Source organism: Salvelinus fontinalis, chromosome 29 (assembly GCF_029448725.1).
Source record: "Salvelinus fontinalis isolate EN_2023a chromosome 29, ASM2944872v1, whole genome shotgun sequence".
Classification (NCBI taxonomy): Eukaryota; Metazoa; Chordata; class Actinopteri; order Salmoniformes; family Salmonidae; genus Salvelinus; species Salvelinus fontinalis.
This window is the reverse complement of record NC_074693.1, coordinates 4,531,699-4,544,365: the sequence shown is the minus strand read 5'-3', so window position 1 is coordinate 4,544,365 and position 12,667 is coordinate 4,531,699. Positions and strand designations below refer to the sequence as shown.

At 44.1% G+C, this 12,667-nt stretch overlaps 1 protein-coding gene across 2 annotated transcripts in view; it reads left to right on the top strand.

Moving 5' to 3' along the window:
• The window catches only part of LOC129827337 (highly divergent homeobox-like), an 86,164-nt gene that overhangs the window by 36,257 nt on the left and 37,240 nt on the right, over positions 1-12,667 (top strand). For both annotated transcript variants that reach the window (XM_055888091.1, XM_055888092.1), the window contains exons 5-6: positions 10,178-10,231; positions 10,334-10,480. In XM_055888091.1, coding sequence (XP_055744066.1) covers positions 10,178-10,231; positions 10,334-10,480 — 201 coding nt within the window. The remainder of the gene's footprint in view (positions 1-10,177; positions 10,232-10,333; positions 10,481-12,667) is intronic.

Here is a 12,667-nt window from a genome sequence, read left to right as displayed (position 1 = left end):
TACCCAGTTACTACAACACTTCAGACCTCCCCTAGTATACCGGTAGGGTTACTACTACTACTACTACTACTACTACTACTACTACTACTACTACTACTACCCAGTTACTACAACTCTACAGACCTCACCTAGTATACAGGTAGGGGTTAATACTACTACTACTACTACTACCCAGTTACTACAACACTACAGACCTCCCCTAGTATACAGGTAGGGGTTAATACTACTACTACTACTACTACTACTACTACTACTACCCAGTTACTACAAAACTACAGACCTCCCCTAGTATACAGGTAGGGGTTACAACTACTACTACTACTACTACTACTACTACTACTACTACTACTACTACCCAGTTACTACAACACTACAGATCTCCCCTAGTATACAGGTAGGGTTACTACTACTACTACTACTACTACTACTACTACTACTACTACCCAGATACTACAACACTACAGACCTCCCCTAGTATACAGGTAGGGGTTAATACTACTACTACTACTACTACTACTACCCAGTTACTACAACACTACAGATCTCCCCTATTATACAGGTAGGGTTACTACAACTACTACTACTACTACTACTACTACCCAGTTACTACAACACTACAGATCTCCCCTAGTATACAGGTAGGGTTACTACTACTACTACTACTAATACTACTACTACTACCCAGTTACTACAACACTACAGACCTCCCCTAGTATACAGGTAGGGGTTAATACTATTACTACTACTAATACTACTACCCAGTTACTACAACACTACAGATCTCCCCTAGTATACAGGTAGGGTTACTACTACTACTACTACTACTACTACTACTACCCAGTTACTACAACACTACAGATCTCCCCTAGTATACAGGTAGGGTTACTACTACTACTACTACTACTACTACCCAGTTACTACAACAATACAGACCTCCCCTAGTATACAGGTAGGGTTACTACTACTACTACTACTACTACTACTACTACTACCCAGTTACTACAACACTACAGATCTCCCCTAGTATACAGGTAGAGTTACTACTACTACTACTACTACTACTACCCAGTTACTACAACACTACAGATCTCCCCTAGTATAGAGGTAGGGTTACTACTACTACTACTACTACTACTACTACTACCCAGTTACTACAACACTACAGACCTCCCCTAGTATACAGGTAGCGGTTAATACTACTACTACTACTACTACTACCCAGTTACTACAACAATACAGATCTCCCCTAGTATACAGGTAGGGTAACTACTACTACTACTACTACTACTACTAGCCAGTTACTACAACACTACAGACCTCCCCTAGTATACAGGTAGGGGTTACTACTACTACTACTACTACTACCCAGTTACTACAACACTACAGACCTCCCCTAGAATACAGGTAGGGGTTAATACTACTACTACTACTACTACTACTACTACTACCCAGATACTACAACACTACAGACCTCCCCTAGTTTACAGGTATGGGTTAATACTACTACTACTACTACTACTACTACTACCCAGATACTACAACACTACAGACCTCCCCTAGTTTACAGGTATGGGTTAATACTACTACTACTACTACCCAGTTACTACAACACTACAGACCTCCCCTAGTTTACAGGTATGGGTTAATACTACTACTACTACTACTACTACTACCCAGTTACTACAACACTACAGACCTCCCCTAGTTCACAGGTAGGGGTTAATACTACTACTACTACTACTACTACTACTACTACTACCCAGTTACTACAACACTTCAGACCTCCCCTAGTATACAGGTAGGGGTTAATACTACTACTACTACTACCCAGATACTACAACACTACAGACCTCCCCTAGTATACAGGTAGGGTTACTACTACTAGTACTACTACTACTACTACCCAGTTACTACAACACTACAGATCTCCCCTAGTATACAGGTAGGGTTACTACTACTACTACTACTACTACTACTACTACTACTACTACCCAGTTACTACAACACTACAGGCCTCCCCTAGTATACAGGTAGGGTTACTACTACTACTACTACTACTACCCAGTTACTACAACACTACAGACCTCCCCCAGTATACAGGTAGGGTTTTCTACTACTACTACTACTACTACTACTACTACTACCCAGTTACTACAACACTACAGACCTCCCCTAGTATACAGGTAGGGTTACTACTACTACTACTACTACTGCTACTACTACTACCCAGTTACTACAACACTTCAGACCTCCCCTAGTATACCGGTAGGGTTACTACTACTACTACTACTACTACTACTACTACTACTACTACTACTACTACTACTACCCAGTTACTACAACTCTACAGACCTCCCCTAGTATACAGGTAGGGGTTAATACTACTACTACTACTACTACTACTACTACTACTACTACCCAGTTACTACAAAACTACAGACCTCCCCTAGTATACAGGTAGGGGTTACAACTACTACTACTACTACTACTACTACTACTACTACTACTACTACCCAGTTACTACAACACTACAGATCTCCCCTAGTATACAGGTAGGGTTACTACTACTACTACTACTACTACTACTACTACTACTACTACCCAGATACTACAACACTACAGACCTCCCCTAGTATACAGGTAGGGGTTAATACTACTACTACTACTACTACTACTACCCAGTTACTACAACACTACAGATCTCCCCTATTATACAGGTAGGGTTACTACAACTACTACTACTACTACTACTACTACCCAGTTACTACAACACTACAGATCTCCCCTAGTATACAGGTAGGGTTACTACTACTACTACTACTAATACTACTACTACTACCCAGTTACTACAACACTACAGACCTCCCCTAGTATACAGGTAGGGGTTAATACTATTACTACTACTAATACTACTACCCAGTTACTACAACACTACAGATCTCCCCTAGTATACAGGTAGGGTTACTACTACTACTACTACTACTACTACTACTACCCAGTTACTACAACACTACAGATCTCCCCTAGTATACAGGTAGGGTTACTACTACTACTACTACTACTACTACCCAGTTACTACAACAATACAGACCTCCCCTAGTATACAGGTAGGGTTACTACTACTACTACTACTACTACTACTACTACTACTACCCAGTTACTACAACACTACAGATCTCCCCTAGTATACAGGTAGAGTTACTACTACTACTACTACTACTACTACCCAGTTACTACAACACTACAGATCTCCCCTAGTATAGAGGTAGGGTTACTACTACTACTACTACTACTACTACTACTACCCAGTTACTACAACACTACAGACCTCCCCTAGTATACAGGTAGCGGTTAATACTACTACTACTACTACTACTACCCAGTTACTACAACAATACAGATCTCCCCTAGTATACAGGTAGGGTTACTACTACTACTACTACTACTACTACTAGCCAGTTACTACAACACTACAGACCTCCCCTAGTATACAGGTAGGGGTTACTACTACTACTACTACTACTACCCAGTTACTACAACACTACAGACCTCCCCTAGAATACAGGTAGGGGTTAATACTACTACTACTACTACTACTACTACTACTACCCAGATACTACAACACTACAGACCTCCCCTAGTTTACAGGTATGGGTTAATACTACTACTACTACTACTACTACTACTACCCAGATACTACAACACTACAGACCTCCCCTAGTTTACAGGTATGGGTTAATACTACTACTACTACTACCCAGTTACTACAACACTACAGACCTCCCCTAGTTTACAGGTATGGGTTAATACTACTACTACTACTACTACTACTACCCAGTTACTACAACACTACAGACCTCCCCTAGTTCACAGGTAGGGGTTAATACTACTACTACTACTACTACTACCCAGATACTACAACACTACAGACCTCCCCTAGTTTACAGGTATGGGTTAATACTACTACTACTACTACCCAGTTACTACAACACTACAGATCTCCCCTAGTATACAGGTAGGGTTACTACTACTACTACTACTAATACTACTACTACTACCCAGTTACTACAACACTACAGACCTCCCCTAGTATACAGGTAGGGGTTAATACTATTACTACTACTAATACTACTACCCAGTTACTACAACACTACAGATCTCCCCTAGTATACAGGTAGGGTTACTACTACTACTACTACTACTACTACTACTACCCAGTTACTACAACACTACAGATCTCCCCTAGTATACAGGTAGGGTTACTACTACTACTACTACTACTACTACCCAGTTACTACAACAATACAGACCTCCCCTAGTATACAGGTAGGGTTACTACTACTACTACTACTACTACTACTACTACTACTACCCAGTTACTACAACACTACAGATCTCCCCTAGTATACAGGTAGAGTTACTACTACTACTACTACTACTACTACCCAGTTACTACAACACTACAGATCTCCCCTAGTATAGAGGTAGGGTTACTACTACTACTACTACTACTACTACTACTACCCAGTTACTACAACACTACAGACCTCCCCTAGTATACAGGTAGCGGTTAATACTACTACTACTACTACTACTACCCAGTTACTACAACAATACAGATCTCCCCTAGTATACAGGTAGGGTTACTACTACTACTACTACTACTACTACTAGCCAGTTACTACAACACTACAGACCTCCCCTAGTATACAGGTAGGGGTTACTACTACTACTACTACTACTACCCAGTTACTACAACACTACAGACCTCCCCTAGAATACAGGTAGGGGTTAATACTACTACTACTACTACTACTACTACTACTACCCAGATACTACAACACTACAGACCTCCCCTAGTTTACAGGTATGGGTTAATACTACTACTACTACTACTACTACTACTACCCAGATACTACAACACTACAGACCTCCCCTAGTTTACAGGTATGGGTTAATACTACTACTACTACTACCCAGTTACTACAACACTACAGACCTCCCCTAGTTTACAGGTATGGGTTAATACTACTACTACTACTACTACTACTACCCAGTTACTACAACACTACAGACCTCCCCTAGTTCACAGGTAGGGGTTAATACTACTACTACTACTACTACTACCCAGTTACTACAACACTTCAGACCTCCCCTAGTATACAGGTAGGGGTTAATACTACTACTACTACTACCCAGATACTACAACACTACAGACCTCCCCTAGTATACAGGTAGGGTTACTACTACTAGTACTACTAATACTACTACCCAGTTACTACAACACTACAGATCTCCCCTAGTATACAGGTAGGGTTACTACTACTACTACTACTACTACTACTACTACTACTACTACTACTACTACTACCCAGTTACTACAACACTACAGGCCTCCCCTAGTATACAGGTAGGGTTACTACTACTACTACTACTACTACTACCCAGATACTACAACACTACAGACCTCCCCTAGTATACAGGTAGGGTTACTACTACTACTACTACTACTACTACTACTACTACTACTACCCAGTTACTACAACACTACAGGCCTCCCCTAGTATACAGGTAGGGTTACTACTACTACTACTACTACTACTACTACTACTACCCAGTTACTACAACACTACAGATCTCCCCTAGTATACAGGTAGGGGTTAATACTACTACTACTACTACTACTACTACTACTACTACTACTACTACTACTACTACCCAGTTACTACAACACTACAGACCTCCCCTAGTATACAGGTAGGGTTACTACTACTACTACTACTACTGCTACTACTACTACCCAGTTACTACAACACTTCAGACCTCCCCTAGTATACCGGTAGGGTTACTACTACTACTACTACTACTACTACTACTACTACTACTACTACCCAGTTACTACAACACTACAGACCTCCCCTAGTATACAGGTAGGGGTTAATACTACTACTACTACTACCCAGTTACTACAACACTACAGACCTCCCCTAGTATACAGGTAGGGTTAGTACTACTACTTCTACTACTACTACTACTACTACTACTACTACTACTACCCAGTTACTACAACACTACAGACCTCCCCTAGTATACAGGTAGGGTTACTACTACTACTACTACTACTACTAATACTACTACCCAGTTACTACAACACTACAGATCTCCCCTAGTATACAGGTAGGGTTACTACTACTACTACTACTACTACTACTACTACCCAGTTACTACAACACTACAGATCTCCCCTAGTATACAGGTAGGGTTACTACTACTACTACTACTACTACTACCCAGTTACTACAACAATACAGACCTCCCCTAGTATACAGGTAGGGTTACTACTACTACTACTACTACTACTACTACTACTACTACCCAGTTACTACAACACTACAGATCTCCCCTAGTATACAGGTAGAGTTACTACTACTACTACTACTACTACTACCCAGTTACTACAACACTACAGATCTCCCCTAGTATAGAGGTAGGGTTACTACTACTACTACTACTACTACTACTACTACCCAGTTACTACAACACTACAGACCTCCCCTAGTATACAGGTAGCGGTTAATACTACTACTACTACTACTACTACCCAGTTACTACAACAATACAGATCTCCCCTAGTATACAGGTAGGGTTACTACTACTACTACTACTACTACTACTACTAGCCAGTTACTACAACACTACAGACCTCCCCTAGTATACAGGTAGGGGTTACTACTACTACTACTACTACTACCCAGTTACTACAACACTACAGACCTCCCCTAGAATACAGGTAGGGGTTAATACTACTACTACTACTACTACTACTACTACTACCCAGATACTACAACACTACAGACCTCCCCTAGTTTACAGGTATGGGTTAATACTACTACTACTACTACTACTACTACTACCCAGATACTACAACACTACAGACCTCCCCTAGTTTACAGGTATGGGTTAATACTACTACTACTACTACCCAGTTACTACAACACTACAGACCTCCCCTAGTTTACAGGTATGGGTTAATACTACTACTACTACTACTACTACTACCCAGTTACTACAACACTACAGACCTCCCCTAGTTCACAGGTAGGGGTTAATACTACTACTACTACTACTACTACTACTACTACTACCCAGTTACTACAACACTTCAGACCTCCCCTAGTATACAGGTAGGGGTTAATACTACTACTACTACTACCCAGATACTACAACACTACAGACCTCCCCTAGTATACAGGTAGGGTTACTACTACTAGTACTACTACTACTACTACCCAGTTACTACAACACTACAGATCTCCCCTAGTATACAGGTAGGGTTACTACTACTACTACTACTACTACTACTACTACTACTACTACTACTACTACTACTACTACCCAGTTACTACAACACTACAGGCCTCCCCTAGTATACAGGTAGGGTTACTACTACTACTACTACTACTACTACCCAGATACTACAACACTACAGACCTCCCCTAGTATACAGGTAGGGTTACTACTACTACTACTACTACTACTACTACTACTACTACTACCCAGTTACTACAACACTACAGGCCTCCCCTAGTATACAGGTAGGGTTACTACTACTACTACTACTACTACTACTACTACTACCCAGTTACTACAACACTACAGATCTCCCCTAGTATACAGGTAGGGGTTAATACTACTACTACTACTACTACTACTACTACTACTACTACTACTACTACTACCCAGTTACTACAACACTACAGACCTCCCCTAGTATACAGGTAGGGTTACTACTACTACTACTACTACTGCTACTACTACTACCCAGTTACTACAACACTTCAGACCTCCCCTAGTATACCGGTAGGGTTACTACTACTACTACTACTACTACTACTACTACTACTACTACTACTACTACTACCCAGTTACTACAACACTACAGACCTCCCCTAGTATACAGGTAGGGGTTAATACTACTACTACTACTACCCAGTTACTACAACACTACAGACCTCCCCTAGTATACAGGTAGGGTTAGTACTACTACTTCTACTACTACTACTACTACTACTACTACTACTACCCAGTTACTACAACACTACAGACCTCCCCTAGTATACAGGTAGGGTTACTACTACTACTACTACTACTGCTACTACTACTACCCAGTTACTACAACACTTCAGACCTCCCCTAGTATACCGGTAGGGTTACTACTACTACTACTACTACTACTACTACTACTACTACTACTACTACCCAGTTACTACAACTCTACAGACCTCACCTAGTATACAGGTAGGGGTTAATACTACTACTACTACTACTACCCAGTTACTACAACACTACAGACCTCCCCTAGTATACAGGAAGGGGTTAATACTACTACTACTACTACTACTACTACTACTACTACCCAGTTACTACAAAACTACAGACCTCCCCTAGTATACAGGTAGGGGTTACAACTACTACTACTACTACTACTACTACTACTACTACTACCCAGTTACTACAACACTACAGATCTCCCCTAGTATACAGGTAGGGTTACTACTACTACTACTACTACTACTACTACTACTACCCAGATACTACAACACTACAGACCTCCCCTAGTATACAGGTAGGGGTTAATACTACTACTACTACTACTACTACTACCCAGTTACTACAACACTACAGATCTCCCCTAGTATACAGGTAGGGGTTAATACTACTACTACTACTACCCAGTTACTACAACACTACAGACCTCCCCTAGTATACAGGTAGGGTTACTACTACTACTACTACTACTACTACTACTACTACTACTACTACTACTACTACTACTACCCAGTTACTACAACACTACAGACCTCCCCTAGTATACAGGTAGGGTTACTACTACTACTACTACTACTACTACTACCCAGTTACTACAACACTACAGACCTCCCCTAGTATACAGGTAGGGGTTAATACTACTACTACTACTACTACTACCCAGTTACTACAACACTACAGATCTCACCTATTGCATAACCCAGCATACAGGTAATTGATAGGAATACTTTTACTGAAACAGTTTACTACTGTTCTGTACATGCAGTCTTCTCCTGTCAGGGTTGTAGATGTAGGGTTACTACTGCTACTACTACTGCTACTACTACTACTACTACCCAGCAGTCCTCTCCTGTTATCTGTCTAGGTTCCAGTCAGCCTTTCAGCTCCATTGCTCATCACTAACTCCCCTCCTCTCTTCTCCTTTTTATACTTCTGGTCCCCTCTCCTCCTCTTTCCTCTTCTTCTCCTCCTCTTCTCGTCTCCTCCCCTCTCCTCCTCTTTCCTCTTCTTCTCCTCCTCTTCTCGTCTCCTCCCCTCTCCTCCTCTTTCCTCTTCTTCTCCTCCTCTTCTCGTCTCCTCCCCTCTTCTCCTCTTTCCACCTCTTGTCTCCTCCCCTCTCCTCCTCTTCTCGTCTCCTCCCCTCTCCTCCTCTTTCCTCTTCTTCTCCTCCTCTTCTCGTCTCCTCCTTCCTCCTCTCGTCTCCTCTTCTCGTCTCCTCCCCTCTCCTCCTCTTCTCGTCTCCTCCCCTCTCCTCCTCTTCTCGTCTCCTCCCCTCTCCTCCTCCTCTCGTCTCCTCCCCTCTCCTCCTCTTTCCTCTTCTCGTCTCCTCCTTCCTCCTCTCGTCTCCTCTCGTCTCCTCTCCTCTCCTCCTCCTCTCGTCTCCTCCTTCCTCCTCTCTTCTCCTCTTCTCGTCTCCTCCCCTCTCCTCCTCTTCTCTACTCCTCCCCTCTCCTCCTCCTCTCGTCTCCTCCCCTCTCCTCCTCTTTCCACCTCTTGTCTCCTCCCCTCTCCTCCTCCTCTCGTCTCCTCCCCTCTCCTCCTCTTTCCCCTTCTCGTCTCCTCCTTCATCCTCTCGTCTCTTGCTCTTCTCCTCCCCTCTCCTCCTCTTCTCGTCTCCTCCCCTCTCCTCCTCTTTCCTCTTCTCGTCTCCTCCTTCATCCTCTCGTCTCTTGCTCTTCTCCTCCCCTCTCCTCCTCCCCTCTCCTCCTCTTCTCGTCTCCTCCCCTCTCCTCCTCTTCTCGTCTCCTCCCCTCTCCTCCTCCTCTCGTCTCCTCCCCTCTCCTCCTCTTTCCCCTTCTCGTCTCCTCCTTCCTCCTCTCCTCCTCCCCTCTTCTCCTCCCCTCTGCAGGTTCCAGTCAGTCCCTGTGCTCCGTGGCTCATCAGTAACTCCAGGAAGAGAACTGTAAGTCTTCAAGCAGTCTTTAGGAGATTAGAGCACTGTCACCATCAGACCATCTATACTGTTCCCTACTCTGTGTCTATAATGTATAGTGTGTGTGTGTAGCTACAGGACAGGACCCAGTTCAGTGATGTGGACCTGGGCCAGTTGAAGCGGTACTGGGACCGAGGGATGACCAGTCTGGGTTCTGTCTGCAGAGAGAAGATCAACGCAGCAGCCAATCAGCTCAACGTAGACACTGAGATAGTCAAGGTAGCAACCAATCAGAGGCATCCTCTCAGCTGTATCAGCCAATCACACACTCCCTCTGATTGTTGTATAGTATTAACAGTAGTTGTGATTTAGAGGCAAAAGAAATGCACACCTATTTAGGCGAGGTGCTGGCTAGAGGAGTAGAACACCTGTTTAGGAGAGGTGCTGGCTAGCAGAGTAGAACACCTGTTTAGGAGAGGTGCTGGCTAGCGGAGTAGAACACCTGTTTAGGAGAGGTGCTGGCTAGAGGAGTAGAACACCTGTTTAGGAGAGGTGCTAGCAGAGTAGAACACCTGTTTAGGAGAGGTGCTGGCTAGCGGAGTAGAACACCTGTTTAGGAGAGGTGCTGGCTAGCAGAGTAGAACACCTGTTTAGGAGAGGTGCTGGCTAGCAGAGTAGAACACCTGTTTAGGAGAGGTGCTGGCTAACAGAGTAGAACACCTGTTTAGGAGAGGTGCTGGCTAGAGGAGTAGAACACCTGTTTAGGAGAGGTGCTGGCTAGCAGAGTAGAACACCTGTTTAGGAGAGGTGCTGGCTAGAGGAGTAGAACACCTGTTTAGGAGAGGTGCTAGCAGAGTAGAACACCTGTTTAGGAGAGGTGCTGTCTAGCGGAGTAGAACACCTGTTTAGGAGAGGTGCTGGCTAGCAGAGTAGAACACCTGTTTAGGAGAGGTGCTGGCTAACAGAGTAGAACACCTGTTTAGGAGAGGTGCTGGCTAGCAGAGTAGAACACCTGTTTAGGAGAGGTGCTGGCTAGAGGAGTAGAACACCTGTTTAGGAGAGGTGCTGGCTAGAGGAGTAGAACACCTGTTTAGGAGAGGTGCTGGCTAGCAGAGTAGAACACCTGTTTAGGAGAGGTGCTGGCTAACAGAGTAGAACACCTGTTTAGGAGAGGTGCTGGCTAGAGGAGTAGAACACCTGTTTAGGAGAGGTGCTGGCTAGAGGAGTAGAACACCTGTTTAGGAGAGGTGCTGGCTAACAGAGTAGAACACCTGTTTAGGAGAGGTGCTGGCTAGCAGAGTAGAACACCTGTTTAGGTGAGGTGCTGGCTAGCGGAGTAGAACACCTGTTTAGGAGAGGTGCTGGCTAGCAGAGTAGAACACCTGTTTAGGAGAGGTGCTGGCTAGCGGAGTAGAACACCTGTTTAGGAGAGGTGCTGGCTAACAGAGTAGAACACCTGTTTAGGAGAGGTGCTGGCTAGAGGAGTAGAACACCTGTTTAGGAGAGGTGCTGGCTAGAGGAGTAGAACACCTGTTTAGGAGAGGTGCTGGCTAGCAGAGTAGAACACCTGTTTAGGAGAGGTGCTGGCTAACAGAGTAGAACACCTGTTTAGGAGAGGTGCTGGCTAGAGGAGTAGAACACCTGTTTAGGAGAGGTGCTGGCTAGAGGAGTAGAACACCTGTTTAGGAGAGGTGCTAGAGGAGTGGAACACCTGTTTAGGAGAGGTGCTGGCTAGCAGAGTAGAACACCTGTTTAGGAGAGGTGCTAGAGGAGTAGAACACCTGTTTAGGAGAGGTGCTAGAGGAGTAGAACACCTGTTTAGGCGAGGTGCTGGCTAGAGGAGTAGAACACCTGTTTAGGAGAGGTGCTGGCTAGCAGAGTAGAACACCTGTTTAGGAGAGGTGCTGGCTAGCAGAGTAGAACACCTGTTTAGGAGAGGTGCTAGAGGAGTGGAACACCTGTTTAGGAGAGGTGCTAGCGGAGTAGAACACCTGTTTAGGAGAGGTGCTGGCTAGCAGAGTAGAACACCTGTTTAGGAGAGGTGCTGGCTAGTAGAGTAGAACACCTGTTTAGGAGAGGTGCTGGCTAGCAGAGTAGAACACCTGTTTAGGAGAGGTGCTGGCTAACAGAGTAGAACACCTGTTTAGGAGAGGTGCTGGCTAGCGGAGTAGAACACCTGTTTAGGTGAGGTGCTGGCTAGCGGAGTAGAACACCTGTTTAGGAGAGGTGCTGGCTAGCAGAGTAGAACACCTGTTTAGGAGAGGTGCTGGCTAGCGGAGTAGAACACCTGTTTAGGAGAGGTGCTGGCTAGCAGAGTAGAACACCTGTTTAGGAGAGGTGCTGGCTAACAGAGTAGAACACCTGTTTAGGAGAGGTGCTGGCTAGCAGAGTAGAAGACCTGTTTAGGCGAGGTGCTGGCTAGCAGAGTAGAACACCTGTTTAGGAGAGGTGCTGGCTAGCAGAGTA